At 38.0% G+C, this 19,655-nt stretch overlaps 1 protein-coding gene across 2 annotated transcripts in view; it reads right to left on the reverse strand.

Annotated features, from left to right (window-relative positions):
* WDR7 (WD repeat domain 7) overlaps positions 1 to 19,655 on the reverse strand; it is a 300,266-nt gene that overhangs the window by 183,420 nt on the left and 97,191 nt on the right. For both annotated transcript variants that reach the window (XM_058677108.1, XM_058677109.1), the window contains one exon: positions 2,021 to 2,134. In XM_058677108.1, the coding sequence (XP_058533091.1) occupies positions 2,021 to 2,134 (114 nt within the window). The remainder of the gene's footprint in view (positions 1 to 2,020; positions 2,135 to 19,655) is intronic.

The raw sequence follows: 19,655 nt of genomic DNA on the forward strand, positions 1-19,655 counted from the left end.
GCATCAGCTGGTGCCTCGCTGGGTGTGCCCAGCAGGAAGCCGGAACAGAAGCCGAGCAGCCTGGACTCAGGCGCTCCAGCATGGGAGGAGAGCACCTTCAGTGGCAGCTTGTATTCACAGTGGCACAAGGCTCGCCCACTTCAGTTTCTTAAAGTTTTATCTACTTGGGATGCATAGAGACAAGAGTGAGAGAGAGGAGAAAAAAAGAGGGAGAGAGGTTCAGAGAGAGCTCCCATCATCTGGTTCATGTCCCGAAAGCCTGCCGTGGTCAGCTGCATCAAAAATGGAAGGCCAGGAACTGAATGCAGGCCCCAGTTAGCAGGAAACCAATTACTTGAGTTTTCACCACTACTTCCCAGGGGTTGCATTAGGAGAAAGCTGGAATTAGGCACCAAAGCCAGGCATCACAAAGAAATAGACACTACAATGTTTGAAACTGACAAAAGCATGTATTATAAATGAGCAGGGACTTAGGTGGAGAGAGTGGAGGGGGCAGGCAGACTGTTCCGCTGTTGATCCAGCTCTCTGATAAGGGACCTGGAAAAGCAACAGAAGGTGACACCCCCATGGGACACCAGGAAAGTTTCTGGCTCCTGGCTCCTGGCTCCTGGCTCCTGGCTCCCGGCTTTGATCTGGCCCAGTCCCAGCTGCTACCGTGATTTAGGGAGAGAGAGAGAAAAAGAGAGAGAGAGTCTCGACTCTCAGAACAATTTTTAAAATTAAAAAGAATATATATTTCAGGGAAAGCATTAGGTTTCTTGAACTGCAGGAAAAAGGAAAAGGTATGTGGTGAAAGCAATACACCAGCCACACAGCTTAAAAAGAAAACCAAACAGAAGCAGGTGTTGCTGCTTGGGGCACCTTCCCAACTTCTCACAGTGCCTGCTGGAGTGCCAGGAGCAGCTGCTGACTTCCACACTGGGGTCTCTGCCACCCACCCGGGAGACCTGACCCGAGTTCCTGACTCCTAGCTCTGCACTGGCCCCATTCTGGCTGCTGCAGAGGCCTGTGGTGCGATCCAACTCATGAGCAATGACCTCTGTCTAGCTTGCTGCCATTGAAATAAAATGAAAAATTAACCAAAAAAAAAAAGTTTTTTTCTGTTTTACTACTTTCCTTCCTGTAATTTTGGTTGAAATTTTTATTGAATCTTCCGGGTTGGCTTCTTTATAAAGCATTCTTACTAAAATTAGTATTATTGCCTTATGATAATAACAGACCCTACAGATTTAAAATTTCTCTTTCTCAAAAGCAAACTTTTAACATATTTAATAGCAGTATAAATATTAAAACTAAGTTTTTTCTCTGTATATTCATTTGAATTAAATTAAATGTGCTTAATTAATTAAAATGTGCTTAAGTCAAAAACAAAATGCTAAATATTTATCATATTCTCTAAAATTATTTTATGCCTATGTGATAGAAAATGCAGATAATTATAAAGAGAAACCATATCACTACAAAAATTAAAAGAAAAAAAAGCAAAGGAAGGCAAGAGGGAAGGAAGAAGTGTGGGAAGTACCAGCGCCTAAAATTGCATATGTGAAATACAGGAGATCTATTTATTATGCACATAAAAATGAAATCCAAAAAATAATTTTTCTCATTTCTGTAAAATAACTATAAAGAGTACCTTATGCAGTCTGCACTGTACATACTGCTATTACAGCTTTAGTATTCTTTAGTGTACGTGTAGCAACAACAAAAATCTTTCATAACCTAGTGGACACGCTCCGAGGCATTAGCAATGATCCCACCTTCTGAATTACAAAGTCCCCAGAAAGTCAAGTACACAGTTAGCAGGTTCATTATTACAGTGACAGGAAGCAAACCTGAACCAAGTAAACATGTCACCTTTTCTCCCCAAGATCAAAAATCACATGAATGAGTCCCATAAAACAGAATCCACCATCAGTGCAAGCTTCCATCCTTTCTTAGTTCCATTATAAACAACTCAAAACCATTTCTGCAGTGTTGGACAAAGTCCCGTTGAGGTCATGTGAAAGATGGTCACACTTACCCGTGGTGATGTCATCGTCCACAAGGTCATGCTCTTCCTCTTGGACCTTGGCTTCAGGGCCTGAGGCGTCGGGGGCGGCAGGCAGTGTCTGCATGGCCTCTGCTGTGACCCCAGCTGTGACAAACAAAAATCGTAATGCTGTGTTGAGAACCATGCAACCAAAGGTGCACCAAGACACTTGGGGATTTTTAGTTTATTTATAAGATGCAAATACATCACACACAAAAAACACAGCAAGTCCAAGCAGTGAAAAACATACGAAGTGCTCTATATGTTCACATGTATTACTACACATGAGTATATTCTATATTTGCTTTTACCCTACCTCTTGGAAAAACAGAAACAAATGCTGAAGTTAACAGCATTTTTACTTGATCCCTTTTGATGTATTCACTAATTGCTTTAGTTCAACTGGACATAAAGTGCTACAAAGTGGGGAGTCCTAGCAAGTGAATGACTATTTTTAAAACTTTTTAAAAACTTTAATCCTGGGCTGTTTACAAGCTGAGGAATGAAAGGATGTTGACAAAAGGTGGGTTTTAGCCCTGGCTCTAAGGTTGAGCTCTGAAACACACTGCTCAGAGAATACATGCCCTTGTACAAAAAAAATTAGGCAGGAGGTGAGATAATTATCATACTGAAAGGAACTGACAGGAGCAAGCAGGCAAATGGATCAGGGGAAGAGGGACAGGCAAAAGCTTCCAGCTAAAACACCTGAGAACCTGCTAATTCATACAAATGCCTTTTCCTTGCTCATCCGCCTTGCTACTTTTGATCTATTTTGTTGTCAATTTGCATCTACCACATTATTTCTAAATTACTGTTGGAGAGTAGAGTATATCAATAACTTTGATATGATTATCAACAGGATTGCTCTATCATAGTAGACAAAATTCTCACCACTAGAAATTTGTTTTGAAGTTGAATGTCTAAACAAATACAAATACATTAGTAACTGCCTATATAGGATCTATTCAAACATTTTAAAATATAAAAACTTGAATTATTCAAAGACTTATTTTCTTCCAATATGCATTGACTTAAATATTTCTACTTCAAATTCAATCTTGCTATTTTGGGTTCACCAAAGCCATTAACGAAAGAACATATTTAGCCATTGTGAATGACCCACACCCATGCTAAGTCCACCTTACTACCAGTAAATAGTTCCAAGTCCTAATGATGTGAATTTAGAGAATACAACATAATAATTTATTCAGAATTGCTTGGCTCAGCTCCGGCTCTTGCAGTCACTTGGGGAGAACACCAGTGCACTGGAAGATCTTTTTGTCTCTCCCTCTAAAATCATCATAAAAAGGAAGATACAAGATAAATACCAATCCCTAAATTGATACTAATCAAATATACACTCAAAGGTCATTATTCATCTGTTTGTTTTTAAAAGATTTATTGATTCATTTATTTCTTTGTTTATTTTGAAAAGCAGTAACAGAGAGAAAAGAGGCACCGAACAGACATCTACTAGGTCACTACCCAAATGCACACAACACCCAGTGCCGAGCCACGTGGAAGACAAGGAACTAGGAACTCCATCCAGGTACCCGACCTGGGTGGCAGAGGCCTAATCATTTGGGCACCTTAGGCTTCTTTCCCACCTCACATTAGCAGGCAACTGGATAAGAAGTGGAGCAGCCAGAAATTACAAAGGCTTCCTGAAGGGATGCTGGTGTTGGGGGCAGCAGCTTGACCTGTAGCACCACAAACGTCAACTCCAAATATCATCATTTCTTAGCATCAAATCAAAATATGAGCCTTTGAAATCTCTCACCCCTGGTTTTTACATTTGATAATACTGGAACTGAACAGAAGAGACAGGTGTTTGTTGAGTCAAGTAAGATAGCACTTGGGATGTGCCATCCTCTGTCAGTCACTGAGCTCACGTCATGCAACTCCACTACCAGTTCGAGCTTTCTCTTAAGGTACACGGTGGGGGGCAGTGGGAGGGGGCTGGCAAATATGGAGACCTGTGTTGATTTCCCAGAGTCTATTTTCAGCCTGGTTCAGTTCAAGCTATTGGAAGCATTTGGATGTGAGAGATCTGTCCATCTCTCCTACTTTTCAGGTAAAAAAACCAAATGAAGTAATTTATTAAAAGGCCAGAAAAACAAAGAGAGAAAAAAAAAAGTTTGATAGTAATAATATTATTACTATTTTCTTTTCTGTAAAATTAAGAGATTCAATGAATATAAAGCTGTGGCTCACACTGGAACAAGTTCACACATCCACGTGCATTAATTAACTTAATGAGAAAGGTTGCAGTAACTGTTCAACTAGTAGATAACAGATTCAGGAGCCAGGATGAAGATGCATATCTTGGGAGTCCAAACTTCCACTATCTTCTGTCTCTTTTCAAGGCACTGAGTTCCTGGGGGCAGATGGGAGTTATCACAGAACATCACAGAAAACTGGAAATTTCTGGAGTCAACACTGCGAAGCCCTCCCTGAAGCTCCTCTGTTGTGCTGAGAGACGTTTTGACTCAGGGCACAAAGTGGCTCAGGACTGAGCTTAAGCAGCACGCACCTATATTTCAAAGCATCTAAGGTTAGAACAAGATATGCTGAAACTGGTTTTTTCATGACATCCTCTAAAATAAAGGTTATGAAATCCTGGGCAGAAAGAAGAAAACATAGAAAACTTCAGATCAATATGTCTCCTAAGTATAATGTCAAAAATCCTTAACAAAACATAAACAACTAGAATACAACAATATATATAAATGAAAATTGTATGTATGTGATCATACCAAGCATTTGAAAAAATTAAATGTCCATTCATGATTCATACTTCCACTCTTACAATAAATAGCACTGCAAGTTTTAACCTATTCAACAAAGCAGCAATAACAAAAAAAGGGGGGATAGTACACATATTTTGGAAAGAATAATGTGATTTGTTCCTGTATGACTGGCTAATTTTAGGTGTGTGAGAGAGACAGAGAGATTGATTTCCATATGAAACTCGAATGGGAGTCCTTGGAAGATCTACCAGAAAACAGTGATACCAACCATCAGCGGAGTCCAGGTAGAACAAAAAGTCAAAGACAAGATGAATTCGTCTTCTCTTTCTCTCTCTCTCTCTCTCTCTCTCTCTCTCTCTCTCTCTCTCTCTCTCTCTCTCTCTCTCTCTCTCTCCTCTCCAGGAATCCTTTTGTTCTCTGCTCTCAGACATCAGTGTTTTGGGATCTCGAGGCTTCGGACCTTGGACCTGCACTGCAGCCCGTGTGTTCCCAGGCCTTCTACCTCTGCTGAAACTTAGGCCATCAGCATCTCTTTTTCAGAGACTTTCACACATGGACTGAGTCTTGCTACTCGCATCCCTGGCTCTCCAGCTCGCAGATGGTATGGCATTGAACTTCTCAGCCCCCATGAAGGGGTGAGCCAATTCTGCCAAAATATTCCCTCTCACCTCTGCCCTAAGTGAACTATTTAGACGTTAAAAAAAAAAAAAAGGTCCACAAGACTTGTATTCCAACAATTAAAATCACTAATGAAAGTAACCAAAAAAGGCAGAAACAAATGAGATGAAGAGAAATATCACCATCAACATGGTAAAAGAAGTCCATTTCCCATGAAATGATACACAGGTTAAAGGCAATTTCTATCAAAATCTTAGCATGATTTGGTTCTGTAAATACATTCAAGGTTATCCTAAAATCATACGCCAAGAGAAAGAAACTGTCATAAAACAAGTTTGAGAAAGAATGAAGATTTTTTAAAAAGGATCAGTTTACCCCATTTTAAACCATAAAGTTAGTAAATCACATGGGTTTGGCAGAGACTGACGTAACGAAAGAGAAAAACCTAAAAATGGACATATAGGTGCAAAAAATGCCTCATGAAGAAACTCTTAGCAAAGGCTGGTCACCATTACAATACTAAAGAACCTTGATCTAATGTTCCACATTACATAAAAAATCCACTCAAAATGGATCATGGACTGAGCTGTAAAACATAAAATCGTAAAACTTACAGAAAATAAGGTTAGAAGAAAATCTTTGAAATCAAGTTTAGACTAAATGCCAAGACACAGTTTCATAAAAGGAAAAATCTGTGCAGTGAATGTCATTAAAGTTTTAAATGTTTGTTTTATATACATTACGAAGGGGGATGAGGAGTCATACAACAGACTGGGAGAAAACATTCACAAATCACATGCCTCACAATGGAGCAGAAGACCAACTGTACACAGAGCTCTCAAAACTCAACAGTAAACAACTGGGTAGTTCTTAAACACACTAAACAGTTATATAGTCATCATATGTAGTTACTAGTTACCACAAACTGCACAAGAGTGTTCACAGCAGAAATAGCCATAAAAGCTCAGGAATGGCATGATTTGACTGTGTCACCTGAGGAATAGATAAACTATAACATACTGACACATCATTCTGCATCAATACAAGGAAATAAAATTCTAATATATGCTGCAAAATTGAAAATATTATGCTATAAGAAGAAGCCGGTGACAAAAGACAATATATTACTGTATGCTTCCATTTGTATGAAATTTCAACAACAGACAAATCTGTCCAGACAGAAAGCAGACGGGCAGGTTTGCTGAGGGCTAAGAGGAATGGGAAGCGTGGAATGGGATGACGCTAATGAGTATCAAGAAATCACTACGGGAAATGAAATGTTCCAGCATTGATTTTGGGGATGGTTGTAAAACTTTGTGAATATGCTTTAAGGCAAAAAACAGTATGCTTTCAAGAGTGAATATACTGGTAAGATAATCACTTTTCAATAAAGCTACTTTAAAGTAGTATTGGTTTCCTAATATTTCAGATCAACTGCCGCATCCTTGTAACCTCTGAGTATCCTTTCGGTACCTCTTCAGTCATGTATCCAGAGACAAAACAGGTGAAGGAGGCACAGGGAACATGTGCACGGAAAGCAGCAAAACTCCCGATGGGTATGTCTTGTATTAGGAAGGCAGGATGTTCTGTTTTTAATTTTTAAAAAGTTAAACTTCATTCTTGATTTCAATCTACAATGACTACTCAGAAATCTGAATGAATATATATCTATAACTAATATTTTGAGACATGAACCAAATATCCTGACTCCCATTAACAATGATGTTGTGATGGTAACAAACTACCTCAGAATCTTTTTTCAGGAAAATGATAAAAGGAAGAAATATTGAAAATGAGAAAGATCAAATTGGCATGCCCTAGCTCAAATGCTCTAGTCTAGCTAATTTACAACAATCTTAACAATTATTTATGGAAATGCTGAATGCTTATCTTTTTCAATTTGTACCATACAATCATACAAAAGAGCCATAGAAACCATCCTTTAACACTTGCAAATGCAGCAGCTATTATTTCCAAAGCAAAGAATAAAAATTTTTTAAAAATTCCCACCCATAACTTGGCTGCTTATAATCTTCACAGTATTTAGTTTAATATTCTTTTATTACTTGTTATGAAAGGGAGTGCACACAACAAACATAAAAGACAGACTGTGAGGAAAAATAAACTCAGCGGTTTCCAGCTAAGGATTGATAAAGTAAAATTTTTTGAATGACTGAAATAATTGGCATTTTGATTATGGATGTGGGTACGTGAATATCTATATTTATTCGAAAACCACAAAACTACATATCAGAAAAGATGAATTTTATGAATTATAAACCACACCTATGTAAGCCTAACGCTCAAAAAAGAGACAAAAGAATACACTGCATCATTGTCACAAAAGAAAATTGAAGATTATGACACAATATAATGCAGTTTTCATTAAAATAGACAAGAAAAAAACTATTATACTTTTTTCTGATATAAAAAGTCTGAGCTTTGCAAAGCATGAAAACCAAGTCCTAATGATCTAGAAAAATTTTTTAAAGAGGCTACTTTTTAAAACATTTAGGTAGAAACTTGACTTTAACGAATACTGACAATCAAAATTGTAAATGTCAATAATGAGGGGACACTTTATCATTTTCTTATGCACCTGACATGAGTGAGTTTATCTGTCAAATTACACCAATAAATCTTAGAAGATATGTTATTTACTTTCAAAGTAGCCCCAAATACATAAAAGTACTGAACATCTCACAAAGGTTCAATAAATATAGTCTGAAGAGAACTGAATACCTTCAAACTCATGACACATCCACAGTATATAAATGTACTAGAAAATAACAGTAAACTTCATAGCAACACCAATAAGTGCATTCTGGAGAAAGAGATACAGTAAAAAGATATAAAGAGAGTAAAAAGATAAAACAAGGATATAATAACATAACAGAAACATGTGAGACACTTTAACATCATAGTAAGTCCCAAAATTCAGATTTCATAAAGTTTTAAAACATGAACCTACATTATGTCAAATAAAAAAGCTCTTTTAATTGGAGCTACACACTTAAACAACAGACTGATGGAATTATAACTCCTTATGAAGGACTATACTATTGTAACAATATGGGAAAAAATCCATCCAGGGGTGGGAATTGGCGGGGAAGGATTCCAGATGCTACAGAATTGTGCCATAAATTCAAAATTCAAAATAAAAATTAAAAAAAAAACTAGGTGCTACACTGACAATCAGGGGGAAACAGAGAAAGAACGGAGCAGAAAACTGGTTTAAACGTAGACACAACAGCACAAGGAGGCCAAAGGGGAACTGTGCACAGTAGCAAAAGAAAGAAATGGAGGTCAAGAAAAAGGATGACAAGTCACCATCAAAACTGGCACAATTTTAGAGCACTTTTCATTGTGAGGTTTCTATATATACACCTGTCCCCAATCATATGCAATTTTTGGTAATCACTTAAAAATCATTTTAGTGTGTAAACAAGGAGATGAAGTTTTCAAAATCAACAAAGTAAGTTTCTACTCAACGATCCCTACCCATAAAATCTGCTTGATTATTCCAAAAGTGATGTTTCATAAGCTGATAAATTGCAAACCCTTTTTGCCAACTGGCTAATAAAATCCGAGCAATAATACATAGTACAAATTCAGAAGACTACAGTGTCACATGATTAACCTGAAAATCAGGAATACTAAATTCAAATATACCAACATTTAAAGTAAGAGTACAGCATGTTAACCCTTTTCATAATATGCAACCACTTCAGGTTATTATGATCTTATTACTTCATTGAAGATTAGACGGAACTGATACACAATATTATTAGGATTAAGAATGTAAATGCTAGATTACTTATAAATATTAATCAAATTATATTTTCTCTTCTTAGTGTAATCTACATTTCCACTGACATTGGAAAAATGAATCCGAAAGAACATCAGGTTTTACAACTGTGCTTTTTCAGCGGTCCAATTAAAGTAGACTGCAGGCAATAATTTGAATGGAACATTTACTTTGAATGAAGTCAAATTTAGCAATAAGGATGGGAGTGTGCGGGTATCTGTAGTTGCTTTTCAGGCAGGAGTCTTGAATTTATTGGAAGCAGACCTCCGCAGTGACTGACCAACCCTGCCCCACACTCCCCACAATCCTTATGACAGACAGACGGCCTGCCTCACATTAATTCACTTCACACCACTTGTATCGATCCGCAGCTGGTTCCCTAGTCTCTCTGCACACATTGCCTGTCTGGCTGCCTCCATCCACATCAGCACATACACACAAAGGCCACAGAAAGATAACCTTCTGCTTTCCATTAAAGACACAGTATCCACGTTTCCTTCTGCAGTAACATCAAAACTACAAAATGTAACTGTATAGATGTTGTCTTGCAGAAAAATCTTCCTTTAAGAAATGTTGAGGGTATTTATCTCTTACACCAAATAAAGATCATTTCAATGAATCAAAAATCAATTACTTACTAAAGGCCACAACTGGAGAAATAACACACAATTAAAAAGAAGCATAACATTTTCAAGCTTGAAGAAGAAAATAATAATTATGTGGTAACATGAGAGCTTTGCTCTTTAATTTTTAAAGAAATGAGATATACTTTTCCTAAGAAATATTTGATATTTTAGTTTTAGTTCCAAAACAGCTGTCACGTAAGATGTAATTTTAAATAATTCTGAAAGCAAAAAGAATGATATGTTTATTAAAGAAAGACACTAGGAATAGGAAACCAAGCAAGGGTGTCACACCAATAGACATAATGGTGAAAATATAAAGCGTTAGTATTTCTCTTCTTCAAAAAGAAACCGAAAATAATTCATGGTAAAATCACACTAAATACTTCTAATTCATTGCATGTACTTTTCAGAAGATTTCTATTTGATTTGCAGGCTATGAAATGACTTAACACCAACTATGTTTTCAGGAGACAAGTGAAACAAAGAATTCAGTTGTTCATCCTACAAGAAAATTATAACTTCTGGGTGCTTTAGGAACCAAAATTGTAAGCATGCTTTTTTATCTTTTCAACTTTTCAAGGCATATTCTCCTAGTTAAGACAGTACTTTTTCTTTCTTCCAGGCCCACACATTCAAGAATTATTCAAGCAGCTATATCACCAAGAGGTAACAAAAACCAGTGCATAAATGCACGAAATGAATGAAGTAGGCTGTCATTTATAGGAACAGTAACATGCTTGGAAACCGAAGACAAAGAAGCTGATGAAGGCTTTAAAGCTGATGGATTTAAAATAAGGAAGTGAAGATACGAGTTGGAACTGAAGGACAGAATAAATATGAATGAGAGAAGCAGGCATTGACAATATGCATAAAGTACCGGAACACTGAAGATGGGTAGCAATGAAAAGTCCCTTGATATCTGTAACATTCACAGGGTACCCAGGATACCAGGCAGTGAGGCCATAAAGACCAAAAGACATTGCCTCAGCTTCCAAGAAGCTCACATATCAGCTGAGTTGATGGAGGATCTAATTTGAGCCTGAGAAATAATTTGCCCTGTGTTTTAGAAAGATGGCTGCTGCAGCACCTTAAAGGATGACTTGAGAGCGCCAGGGACAGGTGTTTGGCCTGGGGGTTAAGAGGACTCACGAGACACCTGTATCATAGGCCAGAGTGCCGGAGTCAAGTTCTGCCCTAGTCCTGATGCCACCTGCCCTATAAGACGCACCCTAGAGCAGCCCCCAGATGGCGGGAGGAGTCCCTGCCATCCACATAGGACACCTGGATGGAGTTCCTGGCTTCCCAGCTTCAGCCTGGGCCATCCCTGCCTGCAGTGGGCTTCCAGGGAGCAAGCCAACTGTATCTGAAATAAATTAAATTGTAAACACTGTCAAAAGAACAACACGGGGAGCCTCAGTAATAAAGGTAACAGCCAGGCAATGGTTTTCCAATCGCACTGCTTGGAGCCATACGGGTTTCCTACCAGAAAAGTGACCTCCAGGCTACCTAGCTCTCTTCTTCATTGTGGTAAATACACACATACATGTATTCTACTGCTTTCATTTGACAAAAGGTTATCACATACAAATATTTGAAAACTATTGATCTAGTTCTTTAATTAAAAAAAAAAGATTAGTATAAATGGGGAGAAAAATCAAGGACCACTTTCAGATACCACATGTATAAAGAAGGCACATCATGTTACAGTTAAACAGCAGAAAGTTAATCTTTAACCATTACTAAGTTAAGGACTATACTACTATAATTGGGGGAGTATTGAGGACAGAATAGGATGAGAGGAGGGAAAGGGGGAATGAAAAAACGCCTATACCCACTAAACTGTATTGTGGTAAATTTTAAAAAAATTTTTGTTAAAAAAAAAGCTCTCTGGACATGATGAATGGCAAATGAGATGAATCATTTACTTAACTCCTTGGAATGATGATTATTGAGATAAAAATACTGGGCAAAGGATAAAATTGAAGCGGTAGGGAAACAAATACCTCATGTTGGAGAAGGCAAAAGCAGTATAAAGATTCACAAATCCCATTCATAAAACACATTTTTCCAGAAGTTTTCAGAAAAACAACTTAGCAAGAAGATACTTGAGTTGGATCTTAAAAATATGCATAAGAATTCATGATGGGAATGACATTAAGTGAGGAACATTCCAGGGAGGAAAGACAAGATGTGAAGCAACCCTGATGTAGCTACGGAAGTAGGCTGCATGAGGGAACGCTGCAGAGGGAGGTGGGAAAGAAGCCTGTCATGACCTTGAGGTCAGAGTGCCAACGGTGACGGAACATTGGGTGCTAACAGAAGATGTGAAGCAGGACAGACACATTTCTGTTCTTTAACGCCTGAAGCTACACCTTGTGACCGTTGGGTAGATAGCTCAGAAAAGTCAGCAGACAGAATCACAGAGCTGCTAGGTTTGGTGACTGCAGTGACAATAACATAGTAACTTTAAAATAACTGCTATATGGGGACAAGGAAAGATAATCCTATCATTTCTCTTTCTGGCCATCAGAATGGTTCAAGAATTAGCTTGGGTAGAGCTAGACACAGCTGTTTGAAGACAATTATAAAAGCAAAGATTTTGATCTATACTAGCAGTCAGTCCCAGAGAAGCAGACAGTTAAATCAGTCGCTTTTGGCTATCTAACTAGGCTACCTTGTGTCTCTGCATACAACCCAACATGCACAAGATAAAAGACAGGGAACTGCTGCATATTAAATCGGATGGTGGATAGAAGGAGCTGAGCTGAGCACATTGCCTCGGATACAGTAAGTACTCAGTAAAAGGCATCACAGTGCCTTCACTGTCATTTGTTTTCGCTTATTAGTACTTAGTTTTTGTTTTCCCAGGAAGCACTTTACTACCTACCAGAAACTATACACTATTTAGCTTTTTTCTCCTTTTCATGAAACTATGTAGTCTTTTTAAAGACTCTTACCTGATCCATTTGTACACAAACCACATAAAGCAAAACATTTTAGAATATTTTCATTTGAGAGAACCATATTATCTCTGTCATTGACCAACAGGTTATTTTCAAATTATCAACGCACAGAGAGGCAAGAAGGCTTTGACTCTGATCCTGTTCACACTAAGTGAATAACTACTGTGAAAATAAATACAAAAGAATTTGGCCTTAGTACTACCCTAGTAGATGAAACAACGGCAGCAAGCAGAACACGAAATCACACTTCAAAGCGTCAGCTATTGGCCAGTAATTTCTTATAAAAACTCAGATAAACATTGTGATTTGCTCTGATTTTATTATGTGAAAATATATAGTTTCTCCATAGAAAACGAGAAAAGCAGTAAGATGGGTGGAAATTTATAAAAAATGCTATGCATAGAGATGTCTAACGTTAAAATACTGCTTGGGATACATTCCATCTTGAAGTTCCTTTTATTAGAGCCTGGCTTCACCTCTAGGCCCAGCCCCCTCCTAATGGGTACCCTGGGAGGCGGGAGGCGTAGATTAAGTCATGGATCCCTGCCACCCACATATAATGTCAGACAGTCCGCATCCCATTATCTAATATGTACAACAGTTTCATTGGGAGTCAATCTTTGATTTCAAAGTAGGGATGCATATTGCAATGTATCTTCACATTGGGATATGGTAGTTACCATTGAGTTTTTAGATATAACCAACATCAATGCGATGAGTCAAATTGGTTACTGAACTCTATAAAAACTAAAACCTATTGTTCTGTAAAAGATATTGTTAAGTTCATGAAAAACAAGCCAGGGACTTGGAGATAAATCCAAAAATTAATATATCTGCTAAAGGGCTTGTACCCACTTGTATATAAAAGAAACAAAAAATGTAAAACTCAACAGAAAGAAAATAAGCATTCTAATAAAGAAAACAGGCCAAAAGATCTAAACAGATATTTCACCAAATAGGATATATGGTTTGCAAATAATCATGAAAAATGTGCTCAGCATTATTACTCATTAGGAAAATACAAATTAAAATCTCAGTGAGGTGTCATTTCATATCTAAAACAAACTGTCAATATCACAAGCTAACAAACATTCAGAGTAACATGATACATGACTCATTCCTGGTAGGAATGTAAAATGGTACAACTTCGGCCTATACTTTGGTAGATTTTTAACAGTTAGATTTACTATATGATCCAGCAGTTCAATTACTTTAAATATTTCTTCAAGAGAACTGAGAATATTCACACAAGATCTTACCATGATTGAAGTACTGTTCATATGCAGCAAGGCCTGCATACAACCCAGATGTCCCTAAACAGGTGAATGAATGAACGCACTTGGTACACCACATAAAGGAATGCTAGCAATAGAAAAGGAATGAACCAAGTGATCCATGAAACAGTATAGATGAACCTTGAAGATATGTGGCTAAGGGAAAGAAGTTGAAACACAACGGCTACATGTTAGATGATTCCATTTGTCTGGAGTTTGGGGGAAAGGACAAACTCTCTGGACAGAAAACAAATGACTGGGGTAAGAAGTCTGATTTCAAAGGGACTACTTTCTTGAGATGGTGAAAATCTGATGCTACAGCTGTGGTGGATACAGGGATCTAAATGAATAATTTGTCAAATCCAAAAGACCTATATCTTACAAAAACAGTAACCTTGGCTGTAAGTATTTTTTTCCCTTAAATCTGTCTGTTTGTATTTCAGTGGCAGATTTACAGAGTAGAGACAGCCTGCAGTTCACTCCCACATGTCTACAGTGGCTGGAACTGAACAGATCCACACCCAGGGGCCAGGAGCTTCTGCCAGGTCTCTCATGTGATTACAGAGGCCAAAGGCATTGGACCATCCTCTGCTGCTTTCCCAGGCCATAAAGAGAAAGCTGGATAGCAAGTGCAGCAGCTCAGAACACACACAGGTACCTGTATGGAATGCCGGCACTACAGGGTGGAGGATTAACCTGTAGAACAATGGCGCCAGCCCATGAAGGCATAGTTTTAAAGTAACTAACGAGAATGCGAGGGAAGCCCAGAATAAACTGCAGACTCAATGACTCAACTGCAGGACAAATGCAGAAAAAATCTTACTAAAGGATGGAAAGGAAGAAGGAACTGGCCTAATAACTTCAGAACACAACAGAACAATGGGCTAGTGAAAAGCTAAAGACAAACAAAACTGTAAACAGTATGCTCCAGTTGGTAAATTGTTTTAGCAAAAGGTGTGGCTTACAATTCTAAAATACTGTTTATGTCTATTAGGGTTGAAAGAAAAGAAAAAGCAAGTGAATCTGTTGTAGATACAGAGAATCCCATTTCTCAAACCCAGAGAATGAAATCAGCACAAAGAGCAGACTGAATCGTGTGGATTTGGACAGAAATGGGAGATGTCAGAATAAAACCAAGTTTCTTTCAATAAATACACACCCAGAAAAAAGGATGCAGAGACAATCACACATAGGTGGGTGCAGGGCAGTAAAGCCTATCTCACAGTCAGGTATTTCCTTCTTATACCTCCACTTAGAGAAACCAGGCCTCCTTACACAAAAATGGCCAATTCCAAGACTGCCATAGGGTAACTGCAACATAGCCCAGAAGCAGGTGCCAGAAAATAGATATTTTTATAAAAGTATTTTTATCACTTTTTAGCCACTTTTTATCCAAGTGAGTTGGAACTGAAAAGAGCATCTATGGTTCAGCAGGGGAAATCTGAGTAACTAATTAGCGATATTCCTTCAATAGTCATTAACAATAGCCTGCTGAAGAACTGGTTCTAGAACTTGGAGCTGAGAAGAGCTCTCAGTGCAGCACCTGCTGCATGAGTGTACTTGTGTGAAGAGAACTGTGTGGCTCAATGTCACGCTGAACTACAACTATTATATTTAAGACTATAACTATATAATCAAACATGGAACATGAAAAAAGTAGCAAAATGATAATCCTCAGGAAAACTAAGCAAGTAGCTGAATAAAATATATATGCTTCAACATGGAAACATGACAAAGTGGCACACACCTGCTGCAGCTATAAATGCCCATACTCTGTAATGAGCATAATGCATCTATAGAAGCACATCATTATTCCACTACATTACACTGATTAAATCTCACAACTCATTTTAAAGACTGTTCATATCTAGCCAATGATTTAGATGACAATGAAAAGTTGATTGAACTAAGGGAACACCAATCACTGCCTCTGGCATAACATTTAAAGAATTAACTTTCAAACGAAGTTATAAAAAGAATGAAAAATGAGTCAGACAACTAAGGATAACAGAAATGCTGCAATGTATAAAGAGAATATAAAGTTTCATTTTTTACCCAATCCTTCTACATTCATCTGTATTTTTATTACTGTATTATTTTATTTATTTATCTGTATTACTTATTTATTTTTAATTAGGCAGCCACTCTTGGAGTAGTACTCCAATTTGTTTCTCTACTTTTGTATGAGCTTGTGGGAAAGAAAAAACGTAACACTAAAGAAATTCAGAACACTAACAAAAGTAGACAGATAAATTGTTCTATCAGAGAATGCCAACAATAAAGAGCTATCACTAGCTTGAGTATTTCACAATACATATTTTAAATGGATTTAACTCATGACAAGTAGGTATATACATACATGTCAGCACAGAGGCACATATATATTCATTTCAAATGCTTTTTCCATATGATAAAAACAGTCATAATGAAATAACAAAAATCAACTTAATGCTTACTATGTGCTAACTACTCTTTTAAGGAGTGTTTTAAATAAACTTCCACAAAGCCAAAATAAACAAATGGAATATATTAAACTAAGAAGCTTCTGTACAGCAAAGGAAGTGATCAACAAAGTGAAAAAGCAACCAACAAAATGGGAGATCTTTTCACTCCACACAACCAGGATTGCCAAAGAGCTCCAGAAACTCAACCACAGCGAAACAAACAACCCTGTGAAGAAATGGGCAAAGAAAATGAACAGGTATTTTTCAAAAGAACAAGTTGAAATGGCTAACTGACATATGAAAAAATGCTCAGGCTCCCTAGGTATTAGGGAATACAAATTAAAACCACATTGAGGCTCCATCTAATTCCAGTGAGATGGGCCTACCATAAGAAATATACTAACAACACTTGCTGGCATGGATATAGGGAGGAAGGCATCTTAACTACTGTTGGTGGGGATATAGGCTGGTGTAGCCACTATGGAAGTCAACATGGAGAGTGCTAAGACAACCGAAAATTGGTCTGCTGTATGACCCAGCTATACCGCTCCTGGGAATATATCCAGAGGAAGCAAAACCTGCACGAGAGAAAGTCACCTGCAACCCTATATTTATAGCACTACAATCAACAATAGTGAAGACACGGAAACAGCTGAAATGCCCATCAAGAAACTGATACATCTACTCCATGGAATACTACTCAGCTAATACCACTCAGCCATTAAAAAGAATGGAACTGTTGCTGATGATATGTTGGAGCTTTTAATTGATCGAGGTGACGCTCTGCTGGCTCTGCCTTCAAACCTGAGAGGGCCTCCCTAAGAGGGCGTTGAACTTGAACTGGACAAGTGGGATGCTGGACTCTGTATGGTGTAAACTTTTAATTAGGGAATCTCAACGGAACTTGAGCTGTGGTTATGCATCAAGGTGAAGGAATTCATGATGGGGGAAGGGTTTGGGGTGAAGGGGGGGGAATCCCAGTACCTATGAAATTGTGTCATGTAATGCAATGTAATTAATGAATAAATGAATATTAAAGGAAAAAAAAAAAGAATGGAATTCTACCATTTGCAGCTAAATGGTACCAAGTAAAGACCACAGTGCTCAGTGAAATAAACCAAACCCCAAAGATCACAAATCACATGTTCTCTCTAACATAAGGCAGCCTTCATGCAAAATACAAGATAAATAGATACATAGGTAAACATGTATGTATATATATTCACCCACAGGAACTGTATAATGGAGACTAGCACACCAAGAAGTGAAGGTACATTGTAGTATACCTCTCCACTCCTGAATAAAAGATGAACTCCCCACAAAACTGGCAATATATCTTGACAATAGGATGCTGGACCTTCTATCATTGTCTATACCTTCAATGTCATGATACACTCACACAGTAGAATGATGCACTGTGTCTGTTGCTGCAGAACTATTGTAAAAATCTGGGGGAAAACAGGGGGTCAGGGATGGGAGGAGGAGGGGGAAAATCCCTATGCCTGTGAAACTGTATCTCGAAAAATAACAATATTAAAAAACCTTTTAGTCAACTACACATATTTTTTCTAGTTGCAGAATAAGAGTTCCAACCACTTATAAAAAAGAAGTGATTAATATGCAATTAACACTTCAGTAAATGTTATCTAAAACAAATGTGTGTTTAGCTCTTTTAAGATCTTCCCAGCACATAAAATACTGTCATCCATGTTGTTATGTCAGTAACTATATGTTTATACTGTCAGTAACAAGTTTTCAAATATCACAGTTTGAATAAATTAAAAAAAGAGTAAAACTAAAGTATATTATATTTAAGAACACAAATAGTGAGAAAGTTTTTAGCCTAGAGGCTAAGACAGCACTTCCCATAATGAAACACATGGAATCAATTACCAGCTCCTGCCTCCCATTTCCAGGGATGATGGCTCGTATAATTGTGTCCCTGCTGCCCAAGCGAGAAACCTAGACTGAGCTCGTTCTTCCCGGGTTTGGTCCAGCCCAGTCCTGGCCATTGCTGGCATCTGGGAAATGAACCAACAGATAGGTGCTCTCTTACTCTCTGCCTTTCTCTCTCTGTATCTCAAATAAAACACATGCAAATATGTGATCTCAATATTTAAGGTATCATCATCTTAATTCATTTATCCTCTTTATTACTTTGTAAAAATAATTGTCAACTTATATTAAAGGTTGAATGGGCTTTTAAAATTGTTTATTCTCTTTCCAATATTACTTACACAGTTGAGACAGGTACACGCCCATGTGGCCCCTGACTAGGAATAGGGAAGGCCAAGCACAGAGAAAGGTGAGTGGGACAAAAGTTTCAGCTTTTTTTTTTCTTCTCCTGTCTGTAGTGGAGGAGGGGGGGAAGGGGCCACTCCTGGCTGTCAAACTGCATCAGCACCCAGGGATGGAGGATGGTCATCTGATGAAACCTTAGAGACCCTCATGTGGGGAAGTGTGTTCCAAGAGTGTTACTTGAGTGGTTTTGATAATTCTGAGTTGTTGGTTTTATTGCTCCAAAGTTGAAAAAATCCAAGATCTATTGGTGGACAAAGTCTCTCTTAGTACATCCATAAATGTAGGAAAACGTTTCAAAGCTTGCCAGGAAAACTGTCCAACCTGTTCTGATTTCCATCCTCTGACAGGCAGTCAATGTCCCTGCTGACCTAGAGGTGTTGGCTGTCATGTCCCCTAGGGGCACGTGGGTATGGCGTCCCCTACACAGGCATCAGCAACTGAAGCAGCCTGGTCCCAATGCATGCACATGGACCATACATCCGGTGATCTATCCTGTGGCTGGAGTCTGAGTCCAGTCGTCTTAAGTTTACACAAGGCAAACTGCTCCAAACTCCCAAGAGTTTATTTACTACTTTCTGAATACATTTCTTTGATACTCATTCACTGGCATTACCAGCTACAATTTTTCAAATATCTACCATCTGAATAAGCTGTGCACTCCCAAGATTCTGCAGGTTCACTTTCTGCCCCCAAAGTAAGCTCTAAACAGAAGTGACATCTATTATTTCTTTCACCTCAGCAACAATAATAAAATCTGCCTGATGGTAGAAAAATAGCTACATACACGATGGTATATGCATGAAATGGAATACAAACAGCTATATAAATGAAGCTTTAAAGGA

The sequence above is a fragment of the Ochotona princeps genome, chromosome 18 (genome assembly GCF_030435755.1).
Source record: "Ochotona princeps isolate mOchPri1 chromosome 18, mOchPri1.hap1, whole genome shotgun sequence".
Classification (NCBI taxonomy): domain Eukaryota; kingdom Metazoa; phylum Chordata; class Mammalia; order Lagomorpha; family Ochotonidae; genus Ochotona; species Ochotona princeps.